The sequence below is a fragment of the Elephas maximus genome, chromosome 11 (genome assembly GCF_024166365.1).
Source record: "Elephas maximus indicus isolate mEleMax1 chromosome 11, mEleMax1 primary haplotype, whole genome shotgun sequence".
NCBI lineage: Eukaryota > Metazoa > Chordata > Mammalia > Proboscidea > Elephantidae > Elephas > Elephas maximus.
The window spans coordinates 116342730-116369599 of NC_064829.1; the positions used below are offsets into that span (position 1 = coordinate 116342730).

At 41.3% G+C, this 26870-nt stretch overlaps 1 protein-coding gene across 1 annotated transcript in view; it reads left to right on the top strand.

The window, feature by feature from the left end:
- Positions 1–26604, top strand: part of LOC126086331 (uncharacterized) — a 47459-nt gene extending 20855 nt beyond the window's left edge. Inside the window, exons 2-6 of the mRNA XM_049902485.1 lie at positions 411–1083; positions 9849–9994; positions 11319–11445; positions 15346–15444; positions 22536–26604. Coding sequence (XP_049758442.1) covers positions 411–1083; positions 9849–9994; positions 11319–11445; positions 15346–15444; positions 22536–23902 — 2412 coding nt within the window. The 3' untranslated portion in view covers positions 23903–26604. The remainder of the gene's footprint in view (positions 1–410; positions 1084–9848; positions 9995–11318; positions 11446–15345; positions 15445–22535) is intronic.
- The last annotated feature ends 266 nt before the right edge of the window (positions 26605–26870 follow it).

A 26870-nucleotide genomic window follows, 5' to 3' on the forward strand; every position in this document is an offset into this window, starting at 1 on the left:
ACTAAAAACCAAACCCAAAACCCACTGCAATGCAGCCCACTCCGACTCATAACCTATTGCCTTCCCGTCGATTCCGACTCATAGCGACCCTATAGGACCAGAGTAGAGCTGCCCCATGGAGTTCCCAGGGAGCGCCTGGTGGATTCGAACTGCCGACCTTTTGGTTAGCAGCCGTACCACTTAATCACTACACCACCAGGGTTTCCACTCCGGCTCCTGGTGACCCTCCCTATAAGACAGAGTAGAACTGCCCCCAAAGGGTTTCCAACGGTGTAACCTGTTTGGAAGCAGACTGCCACGTCTTTCTCCGGCATAACGGCTGGTGCGTTGGAACCGCCTTAGTAGCCGAGCGCTCGACCGCTGCGCCACCAGGGCTCGTCACCCGGCTCTAGCGGCCTATTACCCTCCAGCAGCGACCCCCGGGCCCGGCCTGCTGCGCCGGACCCCATCCCCCGGCCGCTGAGCAGCGGGCGCGGGCCTTGCCCTGTCCCCCGCGCGCCTGCGCACTCGGGCCGGGGCGGCTCTCGGATCCCCGGCACCGCAGCCCTGGGTCCCGCGTTCTCCGAGGCGGGCGCGGCGGGCGAGGCGGGCGCGGTGAGCCTGGCCCGGCGCGGGGTGCGTTGGATGTGCCGAGCGGACCGGGGAGGGGGTCTGGGCCGCGGCCGGGCACTTTCCCGGGTGCGGCCCGCGGTCCTGAGGCCGGAGCGCGGCTGAGCCGTGAGGCGGTCACTGGGTGCGCGGCCGGGCCAGCGGGCACGGCCTGTCGCGAAGCGGGAGACCGCGGGGCCCGGGACCGTGGTCCGCTCAGCTTCCTGGGCCCGTACAGAGGGAGAGGAACGGCGGAGGTGGAGACCGGAGTGCAGGCCCCCGCGGGACTCCGGGACCTGGGTCGGGCCGGGCTTCCGGGGCTGGCAAGACCCGCAGACGGACGCGGGGAGACGCCGGGGACCGGGCGGTGCCGTGTCAGCCGGGTCGCGCACAGCTGGAAGCGCGACCTGGGGGACCGCGGGCCTTCTCCACTGCCTCTCGTCTCCGTTGTGCGTGCAGGTGGCGGGGCCGGGGCCGGGGGCGCGTGGGGACGGGGTGCTGGGTGCTGACCGAGCTAGAAAGGCCTGGGCTGTCATGCACCTTGTCTGCTCCTCCAGCCGTGCCAGCATCCAGAGGAGGGAAGGGATAGCTGCCGCGCCTGTAAAAGCCAGGTTCCACGTGAGTTTGCTGCTTTGTTTTCATGAAATGCATTAGATTTTCAGGACACGGTACCAGTTGATTTCCTTCTCTTGAAATGCCCTGCTTAAGACTGACCTGTTCATCGATTTGGGCCTTAGGATTTACCTACCTGTTTAATGATAACTGATTCCGACTCCCAGCAACCCTATAGGACAGAGTAGAACTGCCCCCATAGGGTTTCCAAGGAGCTGGTGGATTCGAACTGCCAAACTTTTGGTTAACAGCCGAGCTCTTAACCACTGCGCCACCAGGGATCCATTTAATTATGTTAGATCCCATTGGGTCCATTCCGACTCAGCGACCCTATGCGCAACAGAAGGAAACACTGCCCAGTCCTGTGCCATCCTAACAATCGTTGCTTTGCTTGTGCTTTGTTGCAGCCACTGTGTCAATCCATCTCGTTGAGGGTCTTCCTCTTTTTCACCGACCCTCTATTTTACCAAGCCTGATGTCCTTTTCCATTTAATGATAGGGGACCTAATTAATTTCTCTCTTTTGTAGTGCCCACTTCATACTCTTCTACAGTTAGTTAACCATGTGCTAGATGTTCAATTCCTCTGTGAGTACTGTTTTTCTGAGGATTCTGATGATTTGGAACCACTGCTGGAGGTTAATGTGCACATTTTATTTTATTTTTTAATTTTTTTTATTGTACTTTGAGTGACTGTTTACAAGTCAGGTCAGTCTCTCATATAAAAATTTGTATACACCTTGCTATGTACTCCTAGTTGCTCTGCCCCTAATGAGACAGCACACTCCTTCTCTCCACCCTGTATTCCCGTGTCCATTCGGCCAGCTCCTGTCCGCCTTTGCCTTCTCATCTCCCCTTCAGACAGAAGCTGCCCACATAGTCTCATGTGTCCACTTGAGCCAAGAAGGTCACTCCTCACCAGTATCATTTTCTGTCTTATAGTCCAGTCCAATCCCTGTCTGAGGAGTTGGCTTTGGGAATGGTTCCTGTTTTGGGCTAACAGAAGGTCTGGGGACCATGACCACTGGGGTCCTTCTAGTCTTAGTCAGACCATTAAGTCTGGTCTTTTTACGAGAATTTGAGGTCTGCATCCCACTGCTCTCTTGCTCCCTCAGGGGTTCTCAGTTGTGTTCCCTATCAGGGCAGCCATCGATTGTAGCCGGGCACCATCTAGTTCTTCTGGTCTCAGGCTGATATAGTCTCTGATTTATGTGGCCCTTTCTGTCTCTTGGACTCATAATTACCTTGTGTCTTTGGTGTTCCTCATCTTCCTTTGCCACAGATGGGTTGAGACCAATTGATGCATCTTAGACGGCTGCTTGCTAGCATTTAAGATGTGCACACTTTATTTTTTACTGTGATTTGCTACAGGATAGTTCAGGTGGCATAGTTCAGATATCTTTAATGACTTTTGAAGTGGGAAGGGTCCCATCCCCCCCACCCCCCAAGAATCCATGAGTGGAAATTTTTGGTACCAGCCTGATGTGGTTTGAGGTCTGACAGCATGAGTCTTTTGGGTTGATCTTTAGATGGGTTGAAAGAGATGTAGTGTAGTGTTTAAAAAGTTTGAACCTAGATTAAGAGGGTTTGAATCCTGTTTGCCACTTACTAACTGAGTGAGTTTGGCTAATCTCTTTGTGCCAAAGTTTTCTTATCTGTAAAATAAGAATTAGGTGAGTCCCCCGTGGTGTAAATGGTTACATGCTCAGCTAATAACAGTAAAGTTTGGTCGTTCAAACCAAAGACACCTAGGAAGAAAGATTACTTCCAGCCTATCAGAGCCACTGAAAGCCCTACGGAGCACAGTTCTGCCGACGCCTGTGGGGTTGCCATGCATCAGAGCTGACCGGGGAAACTGTTTTGAAATAAGAATTATAATAGTATCTACCTCTTAGGATTGTTTTGAAAATTAACTGAGTTAATATCTGTAAAGCTCTTAGAAGAGTGCCTGGTTGGCTGTTGCTTAAACGATGATTCTTGGTTATTCCGCAAGGGCAGTAAGAATGTGAAGTTAATTACGATGGATCTTCGCAAGCAGAAGCTCCAGTGGACCAGAACAAGGACTCTGACTTAACGAGAGGTCTTTGGACTCTGTTTATGGCCTTTTAGGCAACAAAAAATCTCTTCAGATTATATACAGAATTGCATATATTTGTAAATGGTTGATTTTGAAGGGAGGAAGCCTATCATTTCGTGATACAATGAAAGTTGTATAAGACCCAAAAAGATTGATTCTCACTCGTCTAGAATAAAAAAGGAACAACTGGGAATGACTTTTGAAGTAATCTTTTACAAAATTAGTATTGAGCAATATGGAGTTGGATAAGTAAATCACACTCCATCCATGTGATTAAATGTTGTACAGCTAATAAAAATCATGCCTATGTAGAGTTAGTCATAAGAAAATAGTATAATGTGATATTAAGAAGTATTTTTTGTTGTAAATAAGAATCTTCAAGAAATTAAGCTACATATGAATCCTGATTACTAAGCCTGGAATTTATAAGATACTTTGCACTTATTTAATCATTATTTGTTGGAACCTGGGGAGGGGTAAACTCAAATTATTGATCAGCTGCTGTGAAGTAAGCATTTTTTTTTTTTCTGTCTGCTGTGCATACTGTCTCTTAATCATGGAAATGCCACGGACCAGGATTATGTCCCTTGACATAAGGCTCTCAGGTGTTAATGAGATACAGTATTCAAGAACGAGTAGAAAATGTTTTCTTAGCCACACTGATTTCCCTCTTGTTACCATGTATGCAAGCCTGTTTAATCACAGTTTTCTTAATGACTGTAAAGTACTTCATCTTCCCAACTCATTAAAATGTTTTCTTTTTAGTGGGATAGCTTTTTCTTATATTTCTGATGATAGAGTTGATGCAGGCTTTTGAAGTACTTAGTATAATGAACCTTTAAATAGGAAAGTTAAAATTATCCATGGCCCCGACATGCAGAAATAATCACTATTAATATTTTTAAGTATATTTTCCCCCAGATATTTTTATGAGAATATGTGCTTTCGTGTATGGTTTTATTTCTGAAGAATAGAAGAATAATGCTAATTGAAAGTTTAAAACAAACCAAGACCCCTAGTTACTAGTTTAAAAGAGGAATTCTGTGCTTTCATGGGAGAAAGGTAAAATCCCAATGATCTCCTTCTGCTTTGACAGACCTTCCAAGTAGTTACAACTTGAGATTATAGAGATGTTGATTAAAACTTAATTGTCATGACAGGAAATTATTAAGGCATCCTTTCCGAATTAAGATTTTTAAGAGGGTTAAAAATAATCAAATCTCAAAGAAGTTGAAGCATAAGGTTTATTCTGAGTTGTTATTCTATATGCATAAAAAAAAAAAAAACACCGGTTGCCATGGAGTTGATTCCGACTCATAGGGACCCTATAGGACAGGGTAGAACTGCCCCATAGGGTTTCCAAGGAGCAGCTGGTGGATTTGAACTACCAACCATTTGGTTAACAGCTGAACACTTAACTACCGTGCCACTAGAGCATATAGAGAGATCATTTTGATTCCAAAAGAAAACAAATGGCTCCAAGTTAGCTAGTTACAATGGAAACTTATAAAGAGAAGAGGTGGGAGAAATATAGATCAACCATTGGCTAAACTTAGCATGACTGAGTGAACCCTTCCCTCCTCCCTTTACCGAGGCCAGCTTACTTCTGGCTTGGCTGCTAGTAATTTGGCCCTCTACCCATCTGCAAGGAGGGTAGACATAAGGCTCTCAGGTGTTAATGAGATACAGTATTCAAGGGTAGACCTGGTGGTGCAGTGGTTGAAGTGATTGACCGCTAACCAAAAGGTCAACTGTTGGAAACCACCAGCCGCTCCAGGGGAGAAAGATGTGGCAGTCTGGTTCCATAGAGATTTACAGCCTCAGAAACCCTATGGGGTCCCTATGAGCGGGAATGGACGGGACAACATTGGGTTTTTACCCATCTGCAGCCGGGAGACTTTCTGAGATTTGCTTAGGAGACCCAGATTCTTTTTCATTGGATCAGGAGGTAATGGTTTTGCTGACTCTCCTTTGTGTAGCCCAAAACCAAAACTCAAACCCGTTGCTGTTGAGTTGACTTTTCTAGCAGCAAAGGACAAATTTACATTGCTGTAGAGCAGTTTCTGGCAGGCTTTTGCAGTTTGGGCCAGGCTTTTTATGGTTAATATTTGGTTTCATGGATAGAAAAAAAAACCCTTAATATCAAAGTAAGATGTCTGTTATTAATTTTCCTCTTCAACAAGAAATTTTCCATCTATTGTCTGTTTCACTTTAATGCTTTTACAAATCTAATCATATTGTCTATTGTTTTGTAAAGTGATTTTTTCTTTCAGTGTATCTTGAATATTTTTCATTTCCCCTGTTTTCTAACTCTTAACATCTAATGACAATGGTAGTATTCCATCTCAGTGCCTGTGTGTCTTCCAACACCAGCTCTAGATGTCTTCTCTGACAGTAGCTGCAAATGCAGTTTTTCTTCTGACCCTAACCCCCCCACACCCGAGTTAAGTCAGATCTTAAAGGGCACAGTTCTCCAGACTGTCAGGTCTGCCCAAGACTTCAGACACCAGTCGCAAGTTTGGGGGTCCTCATGCCACTCTCACTTGTGACCTGATGGCTACAAATTCCAGAGTTCCCACTATCCCCTCAGGTTTGATGATTCACTAGCACTGACTCACAGAGCTCAGGGAAGTGTTGTACTGACAATTACAGTTTTATTATAACTGATACAAATCAGGATGAGCGCAAAGACATAGGGCGCAGTTGGGTGGGAGGGTCTCAGACCCGAAGCTTCTGTGTCCCCAAAACGCAGTATTCTCCCACGGATTGATGTCTTTAATCAACCGGGAAGCTCACCTGAGTTTCAGTGTTCAGAGTTTTTATTGGGGTTTCATTACAAAAGCATACTTGATTGAATCGCGTGGTTGGTTGAACTCAACTTCTAGCCCCTCTCCCCTTCCCAGAGTCAGGCTGATCTTTCTCGCATGGCTAGCCCCAGTCCAACATCACTAATAAATTATAAGGTGTGATCTAGAATCTGTCCATGAATAACGAAAACTCTAATCACTGGGGAAACTTCAGGAGTTTAAAGATTACCCCCCAGGAATCAAGGACGAAGACCAAATTCTTTGGATTAAGCTAATTATATACCCTAATCCATTTTATGGATGTTTTCTAAGTTACTTAAGAAATCAGTTATTGGGCAGGAATGCTAAAACCTGCTCACACAATTCCTTCAGCAGGCTTTCTGGCTCCTATGACTTGACCAACTTTTTAACTTCAAGGTCATGTGGCAGATGTGTCTTGTCATTTCAGAGACAGGAATGTGACACTGACTTTTGCCAGCTGGAGTATAGGTGACACTCTGAAAGACTGCTTTTGATCTCTTAGAATATGAAATAGATAGCTCTGCTATTTTATGCCAGAAGCCTCAGCCTCCTGATTCTTGAATTGGGAGAGAATTTGGGAAATGAAACAATGATAATTTCCTAGAAAACTAAGCTTACAAAAAGGAAGATTATTTTAACCTCAGGAAAGAAAATAACTTGTGCAAGGAAGTTGAGTATACTAATAGTTCAGTTGGTGATGGTGTTTACATGATCACAATAATATGCACTGAATATTCATTTTAAAAATATATCTGGATGTTCATATACCCTGAAATGAGATAAAACCATATTGGAAAGAAGGGGAGAATGCAACTGTGCACATTTGGGGTGGGAAGTGGGTGAGAAAAAGAAAAATTTGTGTCTTTCTTAGTAGGAAGTCAGTTGATAATGATTAAAACTGAAAATAATATTCGCGTATTATTTAAATGTATGGAGTTTAAATAGCAAAAGGGATAGCCAAAAGAGGTGAAAGTTGTTGTCTATGGATTTGGAAGATGGGAACAGGGTGACAGGGATAGAAATTTAAAGGGCTTTTGTAATAATCTTTTGCACAGCTATTTTTAATTTATGTCCAGGTATAAGCGATAAAAACTAAATTTTAAAAACCTTTGGAGACTCCAGAGAAAAACAAAATAAAGATCACCTGTATATCACTCAGGGTCCTCCAGAGAAATAGAACCAATAGGACACACACACACACACACACATGCATGCACACGGGATTGGAAGGGAGGGCGAGAGAGAGAGTGATCGATTGATTGATGATTGGGATTTGGCTCACTCAGCTGTGGGGACTGGCAAGTTCAAAATGTGTAGGGCAGGCTGGAAACTCAGAAAAGAGCTGATGTTGCTGTCTTGAGTCCAAAATTTGTAGGACAGGCCAGCAGTTTGGAAACTCAGGCAGGATTTCTGTGGTACAGTCTTGAAGCAGAATTTCTTCTCTGAGAAACCTCAGTTTTTGCTCTTATTGCTCTTCGGCTAATTAGATGAGGTCCACCCACATTATTGCGGGTAATCTCTTTTACTTAACATTAACTGATTGTAAATGCTAATCACATCTACAAAACACCGTAACAGCAACGTCTAGCCTAGTGTTTGGGCAAACAACTGGGCACCATAGTCTAGCTGATATGTTATGTAAAATTACCCATCACAACCTGGAATACCACTAAGCAGAGAACACTTAGTAAAATGTTACTCCAAGTCCTTTTGCAGACTGTTTGATGCACATACGTATACAAGGATGCATATCTGTATTTTTCCCACCAAAATCAATCACACTACGATGCTATTTTCTCACCTGTGTTCTCCCCCAGCAATATGTAGTGGCCATCTTTTCATGACAGCAAATTAGAATTTTGTCTTTATTTTTAATGGATGTTCAGTTTTCTATTGTGTGAAGGCACAGTCATTTATTTAACCATGTCGAAGGATATTTGTGTCCTTTCTAGCTTTTTTTTTTATTGTTCCATTTTAAACAATTTCTATCCACATTCCATTATATTCTTTCTACATCTTGGTACTAGTGGCCATTTCCCCACAACCTTACTAATATGGAGCCCTAGTGGCTCAGTGGTTAAGAGCTCGGCTGCTAACCAGAAGGTTGGCAATTCAAATCCACCAGCTGCTCCTTGGAAACCCTGTGGGGCAGTTCTCTGTCCTATAGGGTTGCTAGGAGTTGTAATCAACTGGACAGCAATTGGTTTGGTACCAGGTTCTTACTAATATGGGGTATCATCAGTTGTTCAAATCTGGTAATCCAGTGTGAAATGGTATTTCTTTATTCCTTTAATATGCATTTCCTTAATTACTAGTAGATTTTCATGTCTTTTGGTGGATTGATGGGTTAACTGTACTTTCTAGAAAATTATCCATGCTTATGTTGCACAAATTCACTTTTCCTCAGCCTGGGTACCAAGGTGGTAAATGGAGTCAAATCAGCAATATGTGTGTTCCCGATGAGGAAAATAGTGAGTGTTGAGCCCTGAGGATTCTGGAATGTAGTTCAGCCGAGGGCAAGCGATCCCAGTGTGCAAGTGCAGTTTGCCTGAGAAAAGCTGCTGGATGTGGTCTATGAAAGTGGTCCTCAAAGCGTGGCACCTGGACCAGCAACATCAGCGTCACCTGGGAACTCACTAGAAATACAAGTTGTCAAGCCCGACTCCAAACCTACTGAATCCCAAACTCTAGGAGCGAGGCCTCGCAGTCTGTTCTAACAAGCCCTCCCAAGGATTCTGATGCATGCGAAGGTTTGAGAACCAGACTTAGCTGCCTGTTACAAGCACCTACATACCTACCAGTTGGTGGAGGGTTGATTCTGACTCATGGCAACCCCACGTGTGTCAGAGAACTGTGCTCCACTGCGTTTTCAATGACTGATTTTTTGGAAATAGATTCCCAGGCCTTTCTTCCCAGGGGCCTCTGGGTGGGCTCACATCACCAGCCTTTCGGTTAGCAGCCAAGTGTGGTAACCGTTTGCATCTCACAGTGACTCCTATAATCACCTAGGGAAAGTTTTATAAAAACCTGGGGAAGTTTTAAAAATTCTGATTCCCAAGTCACTCTCCATTGTAAATTAAATCAGAATGTTTGGGGATGGGTGCCAGGCATCAGTATATTTTAAAGATCCCAGGTGATTACAAAATTTGGGAAATTCTTGTCTATGCTATTTTCTATCTTGTTTTGGAGAGGCCGGCCAGGTTAAAGCCAAGAAGGAAGTTCTGCTTTTAATGGCATGGCCACTTCTCTGCTGGCCAGGTAGCCGTGGAGGGAGGAAGACCTGCTCAGAGCAGGTCTGGGAAGTCCATTCTCAGGTCCAGATCTGAAACCCTCCTGCCCAAGCGTCTGAGTGTGAGCTTTGATGCAGGGAGACGGCTCTGTGTGTGTCCTCGTGCAGCTGTTGTCCCTGTGGCTTTGGAGAGGACCTATATGCCTGAACTACCTCTTACCTCTCCTAATTTGTGTGTGTGTGTTGTGGGGGAGGGGTGTCTGTGTAGGAATGAAGAAGTAGATTAGGCTTTTCAAGTCATTTGGGGAGCTCTGAGACAGCTGTTCTCATGGCTTCGTATTCTTCCCCCAGCTCTGGCTTCTGTGGACTCTGCTTTTCCAGAAAATGAACTTTGAGGAACGTTGACCAGTACTTGCAATTCTAAAAACATGGCTCATGTAAGTTGGTGTTACTCTTTGTTTAAAATTACATCGTATTTTTCAAATGATATGAACATTCTCAGTCGTTATTCTGAAGCTCCCAGACAGAGCTCCATCCCACAGCTGCTCCCCAGCCTCTTCCGTTCCAGCGAGGGACAAAGCCAAGCAGCCAGGCCCCTCCTGTCTATGTCCAGGGCTGGGTGCACCGACCAAATCATTCGGCGTCTTCTGCGCGCCCGATTGGTCTAGGGCAGAGATGGAGCAGAAATGAGGTCCCAAGAGGGAGCTATTCGATCTGAGACTCAGGGCCTCGGACGTCTTAGAGCAGGCACTGGCCAAAAGAAACACGGCGTGAGCTGCGTGCGTGATTTCCAGTCATCTGGTAGCCACATCTAAACAGCAGAAACGTGTGCAGGACACATACATAATTTTTAAGTTTTTAAAACATTACTGAGGTGTTTTGCATTCTCTTTCTCAAGATTTTGATATCTGCTGTGTATACACTTAATAGCACCTCTCAGTTTGGATGAGCCACAACTTAAGTGCCCAACAGCCTCGTGTGGACAAGCTACCGCGTCTGACGGTGCGCTTTTCGAGATTTTTGTGGAACTTAAAATAAAGCAAACTATTGTGTAGTAAATTACAAATACTCAATAAAAGATTTACTATAACAAGGAAAAATGCTAGTGATAGAATGTAAAGATGAACTTAGGCCTCAAAGAAATTCTTTAATGTTTGGAAACTCTCCTTAAAGTAGAGATTTTATAGTTCATTTGTGGGGGAAAAAAAAACCCCATCAGTTGTTTTTTCTAATCCTTAAAGGAAAAGGAGATAGGGAAAATCACCTGTATTGAGACTTTGAGGCAGGCCTCTTGCAAGCAGTGTTCTTATGAACACTCTGCCAGTTAATTGAGAAATTCTGATAATTGTGTAAACATATCTGGGAGTAAATAAAATTAGGTATCCCACAGTATGTAGGAAATTTTGTCAGTGGTAGGGGTCGGAAAACTATAGCCTGTGAGCCAAATTTGGCTCATGGCCTGTTTTTGTACAGCCTGCAAGCTAAGAATGATTTTTACATTTTTAAAGGATTAAAAAGAAGAAGAATGTACAACAGAAACTATACATGGCTTGCAAAGGCTAAAATATTTAATACCTGGCCCTTAACAGGAAAAACTTGCCAGCCTCTGGTCTCTATCAATGGTAACCTTAAGAAACATGTATGTGCTGTGCTTCAGCCCCACTCATTTCTTAATTGTCGCCTGTACACAGTGTGGAGCCCTGGTGGCACAGTGGTTAAGAGCTTGGCTGCTAACCAAAAGGTCGGCAGTTCGAATCCACCAGCCACTCCTTGGAAACCCTATGGGGCGGTTCTACTCTGCCCTACACGGTCGCTATGAGTCAGAATCAAGTTGATCACAACAGGTTTGTTTTTTTATTTATACATATTACAGGCTTCCAGGCCCAGCATATTCATTTGACATATTTTTCCTTCCTTCAGTGAAATCCTTCTATTTTCAAATATTTTCTTTAATTTTACAAATAGTGTGTGGGTTTGTCATTTCAGGATCTGGTAGTGTTCACAGATGTGGCTGTAGACTTTTCTCAGGAAGAGTGGGAATGCCTGGATTCGTATCAGAGGAGCTTGTACAGAGATGTGATACTAGAGAACTACAGCAACTTGGTGTCACTGGGTAAGCTTATCTATCTCAAATAATTTAGGAATTCATAGAGTCGAATTTGAGGGCTGTCTTTCTAGAAACTAGGGGAATGTCTCCTTTGTGGTTTGGGAATAAGCACTTCTATTAAGCATCTATCCTCATAATTGATCTTGACACCTTCCTCTATGCTTTTCTGCAATTATCTTTCTTTAATGAAAGCTGCATATGAACTCTCGGACACTGTCTTAGTTACCTACTGTTGCTGTAACAAAAAATACCGGAAATGGGTGGCTTTAAAGAACAGGAATTTACTGTCTCACAGTTTGGAGCCTAGAAGTCCAAATCAGTATATCTGCTCCAGGGGAGGGTCCTTCCTTTTTGGTAGCCCAGGGGAGCTCCTTGATATTCTTTGGTTTTCCTTGGTGTCTATCTTCCCTGTGTGTGTGTCTGTGTCTGTGTCTGTGTCTGCTCCTTTTATAAGACACTTCTGGGTAATTAGGTTTAGGACCCACCCTATTCCAGTATGACCTCATTAACATAACAAAAGTCATGTTTAGGGTCTTATGTACAACTACACAGGTTAGGACTTCCACATTTCTTTTGGGGGGACTCAATTCAGTCTACAACAGGCACAACAAAACCAGGATCAGAGAAATATGGTTTCATACTGATATAGGTGGCCTATGTTATTTGCTGACCCACCTGCAGTGAGAATAACAAGACAGAGGTGTCTTGTTCTATATACCTATTAAAAGAGCTTATATGATATATATGATGCTGGGTAGAATCAGCAGTTTATTAAAACTCAAGTAGACACATGTAGTTTCCGACAACAGACATATTGTCTTTTAAGTGCTTTGTGATTAAAAGTTTAAAATCCGTGAACTTTACATTTAACCCTGCATGAACATCCTGGGAAGAAACTGTAAGGTTCTAGTAGTGTCTGAAGTCCTCTAGCTTCGGGAGGAGGAGAGAGATTCACCATCAGCACAAAGCTGATTCCTATGAGACTCAGGTCAGACATACCTCTGCTCTATAGCTTCCTTACCATTTGTGACACCAGCCGTCCACCCCCATGACACGCTCTACTTCTCTGCTGGGTTCACTAATTGGTTGCAATGGTCGTGGAACTCACAGACCACACTTATGGTTAAGTGGTTTATTAAGGAAGTAACAGGGTATAGCTCTGGATCGGAATCAGGATCAGAAGGCTACATACAACTCAGGATCAGGATCAGGAAGCACACAGGCAAAGCCTAGAAGGCTCCCCGAGGTGAAGAACACATCCCTCCCGTCTTCAGTGCAGGACAGCTCTCTCTGCCCTCCTCAGCCGTGCAAGCAAGTAAGCTCTTCTCTCTGCTGTGCTTGCCCCTCTCAGTTGTGCAGGCCTCCGCTCAGCCCCCTGAACAGTCCCCCTCTAGGCCCCCTCAGGACAGGCCCCCTCAAGACTGGCTTCCTCTCATCACCTTCAGGACAGGCCTTTCTCTCGGCTGCATCAGGACACGCCTCCTCTTGGCCCCCTCAGAACAGGCCTTTTGGGCCTGCACATCCCTTCTCAGGCATACAGGCCTCCTCTCATCACCTTCGGGGCAGGCCTCTCTCTTGGCTGCCTCAGGACAGGCCTCCTCTTGGCACCCTCAGAACAGGCCTGTTGGCCCTGCATGCTCCCTGTTGGCTGTGCAGGCCTCCTTTCAGCCCTCTTAGGACAAGCCTCTTATAAGCCCCCTCAGGGCAGACCTCCTCTTGTCCATGCACAACCCCTCTCAGCCTTACAGACCTCTCTGCCTTTGGCTCCTTGCCGTCGACCTTTCCACAGCTAACTGACCCAGCTCACAGCCATCATAGCAGCCTTGTTCAGCTCTCTTACCTGCATTCCTAGCAGCAGGTTTCTGCCATGACCACCAACTCTGCCACAGGACACCTTTAGGGCCTGTCACCACAGGCTCTGCTGCAGGGCCCCTTCCAGGCCTCTCACTGTCTTCAGTGTTACAGCCCTTGACCCGTGTTACAGCTCTTTTAAGAGCTTCCTCACTGCCTTTCTGTCCCTACTTTTCTCTTTTCTTGCCTCTTGCCTTTTCTCCTTTACGCTTCTTTCTTCCTTCTTCTTTCTTTTCTCTTCTTGCCTTTTCTCATTTCTGAAACCTCTGAGGTTGGTTGCATATATAAGCAAATTCCTTGTCAACTGAAGGCATAACCCTTCCAGCAGGGCCATGAACTGACCAATCCCCTTAGTGGACCATAGCCACTTCATTTGCAGAGTCTGTGGTCACTTCATTTGCATAGTCTATAGTATATTGACCAATCCCTGCAAGGTGTGTAAAATAAGCCAATCACAGGGCAGGCTGCGGCTCAGGGCCAGACAAAAAGTATCAAACCATACAGTAGTTTACAGCTTACCCAGAAAATGTCAGTCAACCTGGACAGAAGTAATAAGCCCTCTAGGGTAGAAAACTAGGGCAAAGGTAACTCCTCAGGGCTTAGGGGAAAAAAATCTCTCAAGCTGTTTTTCCAAAGAACTAAGGCAAAAGGCCAGCCACATAAAGGAATTCATTTCACCACAGAAACTAAATATTTTCCTCATAAAAATAGTAGCAAAAAGAATACCTGTGTTAGGTGCCACAGAGTCAGGTCTGAGTCACAGCTACCCTACGTACAACAGAACGAAAGACTGCCCAGTCTTGCACCGTCTTCACAATTGTTGCTCTGTCTGAGCCCATTGTTGCAGTCACTATGTCAATCCATATCATTGAGAGTCTTCCTCTTTTTTGCTGGACCTCTGTTTTACCAAGCATGATGTCTTTCTCCAGGCCTTGGTCTCTCCTGATAACACGGCCAAAGTACATGAGATAAAGTCTTGCCATCCCTTCTTCTAATGAGCATTCTGGCTTTACTTCTTCCAAGACAGATTTATTTGTTCTTCTAGCAGTCCGTGGTATATTCAATATTCTTCACCAGCACCATAATTCAAATGCATCAAATGTTCTTTGGTTTTCCTCATTCATTGTCCAGCTTTCACGTGCATATAAGGTGATTGAAAATACCATGGGTTGGGTCAGATGCACCTTAGTCCTCAAAGTGACCTCTTTGCTTTTTAACACTTTAAAGAGGTCTTTTACAGCAGATTTTCCCAATGCAATACATTGTTTGATTTCTTGACTGCTACTTCCATGGGTGTTGATTGTGGGTCCCAGTAAAATGAAATCCTTGACAAATTCAATATCTTCTCAATTTATCATGATGTTGTTTATTGATATAGTTGTGAGGATTTTTGTTTTCTTTATGTTGAGGTGTAATCTATACCGAAGGCTGTGGTCTTCGATCTTCATTAGTAAGTGCCTCAAGTCCTCTTTGCTTTCAGCAAGCAAGGTTGTGTCATCTGCATATCGCAGGTTGTTAATGAGTCTTCCTTCAATCCTGATGCCCCGTTCTTCTTCATATAGTCCAGCTTCTCAGATTATTTGCTCAGCATATAGATTGAATAGGAATGGTGAAAGGATACAACCCTGACGCACACTTTCCAAAATAACAAAACAAAAAACAAAAGAGTACCTAATAAATATATATAGTGCTTACTGTTTTGCTGGCCCTCAGCTGAGCACCTTTGCAAATCTCCCAACGGTCCCTTGAGGTAGGCATTATTATCATTCCTTTTACACCTGAGAGAACTGAGGCACACAGAGATTAAATTACTTGTGCTAGTGACTCAGGTGACAGAGGCAGGATTGAAATCAGTGCTCTCTGCCCTCACTTCTTCTCAAGAGACAGAGCCTGCATGAGTTCAGACCAAAAGAAGACCACGACCCTGCCTCTCTGTTGTTGTTATTCCTTGTGACCCAAAGTAACTCTGAGTATTTTTAAATCCCCTCACCATTCTTTATTTTCAAGGCCTGATCAAATAAATGCTGTCTTTATGATCTCTTATTTTCTTTCAAGGAGGAGGTTCCATTTCTAAGCCAGATGTGGTTACTTTATTGGAGCAAGGTAAAGAGCCCTGGATGGTTGTGAGAGATACAAAAATAAGATGGAGCCTAGGTGAGTAAGGAGACACATCCTTTACATGTTGCTTGTGATGAAGTGACTTGAAACCTGGAAAGAAAACTTAGATCTTCTCAGCCTGAGCCACCAAAAGAATTTCATCCACAGGCCCACTACCATGTCATCGTTTCCTTCCCATTCAGTAGGGGAAAGCTTTCTTCCATAATGACGACGTTTTCCCTGTATTTTGGATCTAATTTCCTTCTAGCTCATATTTTATGTTTCAACTTCTGTGCATCTGTTTCTTCACTGCCCTTTTCTCATGGAGTTTACCACATGGTAGTGGAGCCATACAGTAAACAAATTAATGGGTTGCTAACTATTACAAAGTAATTAAGTGCTATGAAGAGAAGTTAATAGGGTAAGAGTATGGAGAACGACGATGGGTGGATGTGGTAATTTAGATAGGGTGATCAGGGAAAACAAGTCGATTTGCAGAGTCTCCAACTGGCCAAAGATGAGCATCAATACAGATGATAATTGCAGTGTTTTAAATGTGTAAAATATGATTAATTCCATGAATTTCTAGTGATACTGACAATAAATTGTTCACCATAGGAAAATGAGAGCAAACGACCTTATTTGGAAAATGTAAACTTAAAGAAAAAGAAGCGTATATCCTGCCTGTCCTATAAGAACTGTATTGATAGGTAGTAGATGAGGGGATGTTTCTCTTAATAAAAGTTTTCAGCAAATAAATGAAGAAGGAATGATAGAATATTACCATTTTGAAACCCATAATGAATTTTGGATCTAGACATTGAACATCAATGCTGATAGCATCACAGAAATGGAGACAATCGCACATTATATTTCTCTAAATGGAAGAACACAATATTGTCTATGAAGTACGTGAATTCATCCTAAATTTGGTCATGCTTCTAGAGCCAAGTACCAATCTGTGGGAAGAAAATATAGGAACATATTTAACTACACCCTGGGGCTGTAGTTAGCAAAATCCAGACTATGGAAAACTCTAAGGGACCAAAAACAGTTTCTTCAGCAAATTAACTGTAAGGGAAATCAAAAGATAGTAGGGGAATCTGTAGATTAAAAGGACACATTAAAGATGTGTCAACCAGCTGCACTCTATGGACTTTTAAGTTACTAGGAAGTAACAAAATGGGAGGTGAGGCAGTGGTGAAAATCCAAACCAAAACCAAACCCATTCCTGTCGAGTCAATTCCAACTCATAGCGACCCTATCGGACAGAGCAGAACTGCCCCATAGGGTTTCCAAGGCTGTAATTTTTGTGGAAGCAGACTGCCACATCTTTCCCCTGTGGAGTGGCGTAACCTTCCCTTAGCAGCCAAACGCTTAACCACTGTATCACGAGGGCTCCTCTAATGGCGAAAATAGGTATGTACAATTCTTTGGAGGAATATTGCCTTAAAAAAGCAGATACATGGGGTATACCCCTACCCAAGCTCGTTGTCATTGAGTCCATTCCAATTCATGCAACCCTGTAGGACAGAGTAGAACTGCCCCATAGCATTTCCAGGGGGGCAACTGGTGGATTAGAACTACTGACCTTTTGATTAGCAGCCAAGCTCTTAACCACTGTGCCATCAGGGCTCCATGTGGGGTATAGGGAATGTATTTTAAGATGTGAGGTATTAGAGCATGTTTGTAGACTGAAGGGAATGATTTCAAAGAGAGTGAAATTGACAGAGCAGAGAGAGGCTAATGTTGTAAGCAATGACCTTAGATAGCAGGAAGGAGCAGAAACCAGCACACGAATACCATGAATGCAATATGGATACGTAATAGGTTGATTGGATAACACTTTTCTTTTGATTGTTTCTGTTTCCTCAGTGAAATAAGAAAATAATATTCAGCCAAATATGATGATTACTTGGTATTTCATTGGAACTTAGTACGGATTGTTCAGCAATTGATCAGTGTTGATTCTCAGAAATGCAGTTCTGTGATTATAAGCTTTTAACCTTTTCATATCTTGATACACTAACCCAGGTTTTGTGGTTACAGAACTCCCTTGGTCATAAATATTCTGTATCCTATGTCCTCTGTGTCAGCAAAGAAAGGTGATTAAAGACATGATATCTCAAGAAACAAAGTAATTTTGTGACCAGGTGATTTGCTTCTTATTTTTTCTTTAATTAAAGCTGATACCCTGAAAAGGGAAATCACATTTTTGCTTTTGTATTGATCTAAGATGGGCTTAATTTTTTTTTTTCACATCAGTAGTGTTTAATAGAAAAAAAAAAAAAAAGCCCCTTGACCCAATAGAATTCAAACTAGTATTTGGCTTATTAATTTTAAACATTTAAAATATTTTACGTACATATTTAAAATATCCAACCATAGGCCAATCTTCTGAAGTTTGGCCAGGCCTTTCCTTTCAGTGTAGGTCCAACCTCTTCTTTCTTGATTAAATCACGCATATAATGCATAGGATATTATTTGCAATTTCAGTTTCTTTAAAGTGGAATAAGAATCTAAAGATACTTGTGAAGCAATCTGAGGACAGAATCCTTTTTTTTTATGTTTTACAACAATTTTTTACTATTTTCTTACCTGTGCCTACTTTGACAACAGTGTAATATGCATTTATGGCCAGTACTTCCAAAGCATTCAACTTAGTTTTCATAGAACTGATTGTCTTTAATGAAACATTAATAATTTTTAGTTGCTTACAGGGATAAGAACTGGCATAAACCATTTGGGAATAAACATGGCTGACTCTGGTAAGCGTACAGCTCGGCTGTCTACACTGCAGTCTCCTAGATGAGACTATTCTGCGTGTTGTTGTCAGGTGCCATGGAGTTGGTTCCGACCCACAGTGACCCAATGTACAACAGAAGGAAACACTGCCTGGTCCTGCACCATCCTCACAATTGTTGTTACGCCTGAGCCCACTGTTGCGGCCTCTGCGTCAATCCATCTCTTTGACGGTCTTCCTCTTTTTCCCTGACCCATGCCATGCCATGTTCAGCATGCCAAGGTCTGAACCACTTAAGTGGGGAGCCATAGACAAGAATCTCAGTTTTACTATATTCCCACTGGAAATATTTTTTGTTTATGAAGACCTTCAAATTTTATAGGATAAGTTTTATAACTTGTTCTAATTTGTTTATTATAGGTGGCTGTGGACATTTTGCCCTACGTTTGTTTATGCTTCTATTTATTTCATGTGTTGTCTGCTCACTTCCTTTGTTCTATTACTTTTTTCATTGTTCAGTGTTTCTTATGCCAGTGTGTAAGAGCTTTTATATGGTCAAACAGTAACACTTTCTCACTTTTCTTACATTTTTACCTTTTGTTTCGATTTTGGTTGAGTTTCATTTTTGATAACTCATTTTAATTTTTATTTTGCAAGTAAAATTATTTGCAAGTAAATTTGAAAATAACCATCATGTCTTATAAGGTTTGTCAGACTTTTATAACTGCCTGCTTGTTTACCACTGTTATTACTATTTAGGGAATTGCTGGTCATTTTATATGTATTATTTATATCTTTTCTTATTTTGTCTTACTGAGGCCCTAAATTGACTTCTCCCCCAAAATTCTTACAAAATTACTGTAGTTTTGATTTGCTTCCTTTGGTGGAGACAGATGGAGAAATACACACAGATTTTACAGCAGTATTGCCCATGGCATTTATTTACATGTCTCTGCTTAAACTTTATTCACAGTTTAAATCACTGTTGCCTTTCTATGTCTTTTTAGTATATCCTTTTTTTAGTATATTGAAGTATAACATATACATAAAAAATATACTGACCATAAGTGTGTAGAGAATTTTCACAGAGTGACTGCACCCACCTAACACGCACACAGATTCATAAATACAGCATTATCAATATACCAGAAGTCCCCTACTGACCCCTTCCAGCCATTCCTCCTACTATCTGCTATGCTGATTTTTTTAATACCTTATGTCTTAGTTATCTAGTGCTGCTATAACAGAAATACCACAATGGGTGGCTTTAACGAACAAATTTATTCTCTCACAGTTTAGGAGACTAGAAGTCTGAATTCAGGGAGCCAACTCTAGGGGAAGAATTTCTCTCTTTGCCAGCTCTGGGGGAAGGTCCTTGTCTCCTTTCAACATCTGTGAGCTCGGCATGCCTTGGAGATCTCCATGTGTCTTGGCAGCAGTCTTCCTCTGGGTCTAGGAAGTTCTTAGCCCTGGGACCCAGGTCCAAAGGACGTGCTCCACTCCCGGCTCTTCTTTTTGGTGGTAGTAGGTCCCTCTCTCTCTGACTGTAAAATAAAAGGTGATACAGGCCACACCCCAGGGAAGCTCTCTTTACATTGGATCAGGGCTGCGACTTGAGTAAGGGTATTACATCCCACCCTAATCCCCTTACAACTGATTGGCTAATCATATCAGATCACATCATGGGGGATGATTATGTCATTACATAACGACCAAATTATATCATTACATAACTGCCAAACCACTGAGAATCATGGCCCAGTCAAGTTGACACGTATTTTGGGGGGACACAACTCATTCCATGGCACCATAGACCAGTTCTCCCTTTTTTGAACTTTATAAAACTGGAATTGGTATATACTCTTTTGACTGGCTTTGTTTATTCACGATTTTATTTTTTAAATTGATCCACATTATATGTAGGTGTAGGTTGTTCATTTTCATTGCTGTGCATTGTATCAATATACCATATTTACTTTGCCACTCTTCTGTTGATGAACAATTTGTATTCTTTCCAGTGTGGGCCGGTTATAGTGTTGCTATGTTATAGCTTTTGAAAAATAGCTTTTTCTTTTTTTAAAGTATTGAATTCTTATTGCATAAAATTTGAGAAGATACACATTTGAGAAAAAGCACATCTCTGCTGAGAATTTTACAAGCCTTTGAATATGGCATGTTGTTATGCGCGACGATCACTAAACTTCTTTTCTAAGGAGCGCTGATGATGACTTTGGCTATGGGAACTGTTAGGGAGGATATGAGGAAGAGTACGAAGGGGTAAGACGGTCAAGGGTTTGTAACGTAGATGTGTATAGTTATATAAACTCAAAAGGAAATAAGTAAACGGGTCTCTTATTACCTTGTTTGTGAAAAGGGAAGAAATTTCATGACTATCAAAGTAGGAAACGATCTACAGTGGAGACAATCTCCACTTTAACATCTGAAAGTGAAAGGGAGTGGCAGTTGGAAGGATAACTAGGCGTAAACAAATCATTTTTCATTTATATATTTGACTGAGATAGCTTAGATGTGCATTTCTTTCCCATCTCTATAACCTCATTAACCCGTTGTCGTCGAGTCAATTCTGACTCACAGTGACCCTAGGATAGAGTAGAACTGCTCCATAGGGTTTCCAAGGAGGGGCTTGTGGATTCAAATTGCTCAACTTTCAGTTAGCAGCCATAGCTCTTAACCACTGCACTAGCAAGTGTTAAAAGAGAGGGTAGTTAATTTAGTAAGGTATACGATTGGGTTTTATACGATTGGAAGCAGGACAGCATATCCAATAATTGTTAACTAATTGTGGGAATTTCATTATTAATAACAGCTGCTAACCAAAAAGTTGACAGTTTGAATCCACCAGCCACTCCTTGGAAACCCTGTGGAGCAGTTCTACTCTGTCCTATAGGGTTGCTGTGAGTCAGAATAGACTCAGTGGCAAAGGGTTTGGGTTTTTTGGTTTACTATGTGTTATGGGTTTGTTGGAGCCCTGGTAATGCAGTGGTTAAGGCACTTGGCCACTAACCAAAATGTCAGTGGTTCAAACCCACCAGCCACTCCATGGGAGAAAGATCTGATGATCTGCACCCATAAAAAATACAGTCTTGGAAACTATGGGGCAGTTCTACTCATCCTATAGGGTTGCTGTGAGTCAGAATCTATGGCAATTTTTTTTTCCCATTTTTGGATGGGTTTGTTATTCAGTGGTGAGTGAAACATTGTTTCTGCCCTTGGGGAAGTTTAGAGAAAGAAAACAAAGAGAATTATAAATGGGGAAATTAATGAATGTGTAACAAGAAAATTGTGAAAAGTGTTAAGAAGCAAGGAACAAGTTACTGGGATAGAGAATAATGGACATAAATTAGGTAAAATCAAGAACAGGTTTTCTGATTTTTAACATGATATCTGAAGGATGAGGAAGGAACCTAACCATACAGAGAACCCAAGTCATAGGATTCCTGGGAAATTTAACAGCCTGTGAAAAACTAAGAAATGGAAAGATTATGAAATGTTCTAAGAACTTAAAGGAGACAAGTGTGATAGAGACATAGGAAGCAAAGGGGACAGTGGCTTGAGATAATATTTTATAGGCAGGCAGAGGCCATGTTATTCATGGTAGGGTGTTTGAACTTTGTTCTGACTGAAAAGAGAAACAATTAAAAACAGTTAAGTTTCTCAGACTTATATCTGTATCAGAATAATCTGGTAGAGAATGTTAAGCATACAGGTGCCAGGTGCCTACTTCTGTAGATGTTTATTTAGGTGGTCAGGGTATTTAGGTTGTTCAGGTTACGTTCCTGAACAACAACAGTGAAATGTGTTGTGAAAGAAGAAGAAATTGAGCCTTGGGACGTGCCCACTTTTACCGTAAATGATGATTCCATAACTAACTTGTAGTAAGCAGTGTTTATTTTGTTTGTTTTTTGAATGTGTCCATTCTTTTATTGTCCATTGTTTTAACCTGACTGAATACAGGTTCAACAAGAGCGCTATACTCCTGGCAACTATCACACACGTTAGAACGTGGATTTTGCACTTTAGACAACATTTAACACCAGCCTATGGCGTGCTGCATTGCTTTTTATAAAGTTCAAAATAAATATTTATTAAAAAAAAAAAAGTGTCATAAGCTCCCCAGGATAATTCTAATCCACACCTGTCTTTAAGAAATGCTCTTCTAATCTGTTTCCCTCATCGCCAGCCTTTTTACATTAGCTCTTCTCATTTTCTTTATTCCCTTTCACTTTTTCAAATTACAGGACTATTTTAGAGTTCTCTAGCTCATTCAGTTCAACTGAGCTTTATTTTTCTTAATTTTTTCCTATTATCAAACTTTTTATTTACGTGTTTGTGTACTTTTTCAGACTAGGAGACCATGACGTGTTTGCCTCCTTGTTTCTTTCAGGTTTGGAATCCAACTATGACGCTAACAAGTTATTTCAAGAAAACGACACTTATGAAATTAATTTATCCCAGTGGGAGATAAGGGAAAAAATTAAAAATCATGGCTTTGAAGATTCCTTTGTTGGAAAAGACTGTGAATTTAAAAACAAATTTGAGCGACAGAAGTGTCCTCAAGAGGGATATTTCAACCAAGTGAAAGCCACCTGTGAAAAAATGCCCACTTACAGAAAACGTACATCTTCTACTATATATGAGAGAAGTAATAATAGAGAAAAACCCTATGAATGTGAGGAATGTGGGAAGGCTTTTAGAGTACGCCAACAGCTTACTTTCCATGAGAGAATTCATACTGGAGAGAAACCCTATGAATGTAAAGAATGTGGAAAAACCTTTAGACAGTGTGCACACCTTAGTCGACATCAGAGAATTCATACTTCCGACAAACTATATGAATGTAAAAAATGTGAAAAGATCTTTTCTTGTGGCCCAGACCTTCGAGTACATCAGAGAATTCATATTGGTGAGAAGCCCTATGAATGTAAAGAATGTGGGAAGGCCTTTAGAGTGCGAGGACAACTCAGTCTCCACCAAAGGATTCATACTGGTGAGAAACCCTATGATTGTAAGGAATGTGGGAAGGCCTTTAGACAATATGCACACCTTACTCGGCATCAAAGACTCAATATTGCTGAGAAGTGCTATGAATGTAAGGAATGTGGGCAGACTTTCCTGTGTAGTACAGGCCTCAGACTACATCACAAACTTCATACTGGTGAAAAACCTTATGAATGTCAGGAATGTGGGAAGGCCTTTAGAGTGCGTCAACAGCTTACTCTTCATCAGAGAATTCATACTGGTGAAAAACCCTATCACTGTAAGGAATGTGGGAAGACCTTCAGTCGTGGCTACCATCTGACTCTTCATCAGAGAATTCATACTGGTGAAAAACCTTATGAATGTAAGGAATGTCAGAAATTCTTTCGTCGTTATTCAGAACTTATTTCACATCAGGGTATTCATATTGGAGAGAAACCCTATGAATGTAAGGAATGTGGGAAGGCCTTTAGACTATTCTCACAGCTTACTCAACATCAGAGTATTCATTTTGGTGAGAAACCATATAAATGTAAAGAATGCGAGAAGACCTTTAGACTGCTCTCACAACTTACTCAGCATCAGAGTATTCATACTGGTGAGAAACCCTACGATTGCAAAGAATGTGGAAAGGCCTTTAGACTTCACTCATCTCTTATTCAGCACCAGAGAATTCATTCTGGTGAGAAACCTTACAAATGTAAGGAATGTAAGAAGGCATTTAGACAACATTCACACCTTACTTACCATCAGAGAATTCATAATGTAATTTAATAATTGTAAGAAAGCCTTCCATTGTGAATTTTCTGTCAAGGAGCATGAGAAATTCTAGAGGAGACGTTTTTGAGCACAAGAATCCCTTCTGCTTCATGCTTAACTAACTCACCAGAAGAGGTTTTATTCAGAGGAAAGAATATGTTAACGGATGTGTTGAAGCTTTCCGTCTCCTCTCAAACCATGCTAAATTTAGGGAAATTCATTCTAAAAAAAAAAAAAAGAACTCTATTAAAGAACTGAATGTGTAAAAGTTTTTAGTCATACCATCTGTATTCTTCCATCTGTACAGTATATCTCTGGAGGTTGCTGGGGCACCAGTTCGTGCTGGGAATTGATAAGGCAAAGTTCTTTATTAGAGAATTCCAGCTAATGAAGGCAGAAAGAATTATAGAATTAGAAAAAAATGACCATTTTTGTAATTTTTAGTGAAAGAATAGACCTACACACAGTTCCCAGTGGGTGTTAAGACCATTAGCTGAAAGGCTGACAGGAACTTTAGGGTGAATAGATCAGACTAACAACACCTTAACCTACCGATCATTCTTAACATCACTGGAAGCAGGACATCAACACGTTATGTGCCTCCTAATGTGGTAAGAGAGGCACGTCTTGCCAAAAAGACTGAACCTGAATCTAATCAAGCCTCAATATCTAACTTGAATTTAGAGAAAATGCAGGGAATAGAAGAACAAATTAAATGACACAACAAGAAATAAATCTAAAATGTGGGTAATTCTACAAGAGAAATGACCCAGTTTCTCCAACCAATAATTGGTATTGAAAAAAGGCTGGTGGAACTCTTAGAGATTTAGAGAGACTTAAGAGCTCTACAAATCCAATGCAATGAATGAGCGGTCCTTATGTAGGTTACGAGTTGAACAAACAAATGTAAAAAAGGATTTTTAAGACAATGGGAAAATGTGAATATTAGATAATATTAAGGAAATATGTTTTTGTTAGGTGTGATAATGGCATTTTGGTTATGAAAAAAATTGGTTAGAGTTAAGTTATGAAGTTTATACAGATAAGACGATATCATGTCTGGAATTTCCTTTAAAATGATTGTGCGAAAAAAAATGAGGATAGATAAGTTTGGCAACACGATAGTAAGCTGTCTTGAACATAGATGTGTTTATTTTTGTTTTGGTCTTCTCTCCACTCTTACATATTTGAAATTTTCCATGTTTTTTAAAGATAAAATCAGCTATTAAATTAAAACCAGTTTGAACTGAATGATTTAAAAGAAAAGCCTACATAACCCACAGTTGTGGCTGTTGACAAAGCTCTACACATTGGGAAATTAAATACACTGTAATACAAGGGTAAATCAAAAAGTCTTGCTACAAAGTCATAGAAACCTTTATTAAACAAAATTATCAACATGTGATGCTATTGTTTCCCCACATAGCCTCCATCTAGGTCTGTACACTTCTGAAGGTGGTGTTTCCATCTCGCTAACCCTTCCCTGAAGAATTCTGCACTCTTGGATTTATACCACTTCAAACAGCAGTTTTGGCATCCTCAAGGGACTCAGATTGTGTTCCTTTTAAATGTTTTTTGAATTTTGGGAACAAAAAGAAGTCTCAAGGGGAAAGATCAGGGCTGTAGGGTGGATGGGGTAAGGTTTCCCAGGGAAATTCTTGTAGGGCAGCCCTTGCTACCCTCGAAGAACGAGCAGCTGCATTGTCGTGGTGGAATAAAATTCCTCGGTGCAACTTTCCTGCCCTTTTTCTCACCAATGCAGCTTTTTTAATTTTCTTAAAACTTCTTCATAATAAGCCCCTGTGATTGTCCTGTGTCCTTCAAGAAAATCTGTCAAGATTACCCATTTGGAACCCCAAAAAATAGTCACCATAACCTGAGCCCTCTTAGCTCTCCTGGCGTATCTTTGAGGTCTTCCCGACCTTCCTTAAAATGCTTGATCCATCTAAAAACTGATTGTTTTATGTGGGGCAGCATTCCCATAAACCTGTTGGAAAGCTTCAATGATTTGGGAAGATGTCCACTTGAGTTTTGTTAAAAATTTGATGCAAGAACTGACCTCAAAATAATTTTTTTTTGCATAGCACAAGAAGTGTCCGTTTTTATTTTGAGGGCACTCTAAGGACACTAACACAAGTGTATCACTGAGAGCACTTGTCTGCAGCCATCCACTGATCACGGAGACGTGTTTATACATGTTTTGTTTGGAATAAACCCGTGCAGGTAGGAACTGAAACCCTAGTAGCAATACTTTTTGACTCACCCTCATACATTTGGGAAATTAAGGTTGCGGGTTCAGACTTTGTCTGGCTTATCCCTCTCCCCACATTTATGAAAGTGGTTGTCCCATAGTTGGCACTTCAAAAATATGTTGAAGACTTGGTTTAAAAAAACGTGAAATATGAATAATTTTTCATACTGAGTACATTTTGAAATAATATGTGGGATATATTGGTTCAAATAAAATACATTAAAATCATTTCATTTTTTTAAATGTGGCTACTGGAAATTTTTAAATTACATTTCTGACTCACACACTTGTATTGTTACCACTTACATAAACAATAAAAGAGTAAATTTTAGCCAAAGGTGTTTTCTGTTAAAAGGGTGTCAGTACAGTCAAGGCCTTGGCAGTTTTTATCAAGGAATGAAAATAAGAAAGAAGACACAAATATAGCCATGTGACTGATAAAGGCAACAAGATTATAAATTTCTAAATTACAGGTTACAATGTATATGTACTGTGTATACACAAATATATATATACATATGAATGTGTGTGTGTGTCTGCGTGTGTATAAAATGTCTATGTCTGTGAATTTATATATTTATAACCCCCCCAAAAAACCTCAAACCCATTGCTACTGAGTAGATTCCAACGTGCAGTGACCACTATACACGTATGAAAATATATTGAAAAATCTAGAGTGAGTTATATTCTAGAAAGCATAAATTACTAAAATTGACTCAAGATACTGAAGAA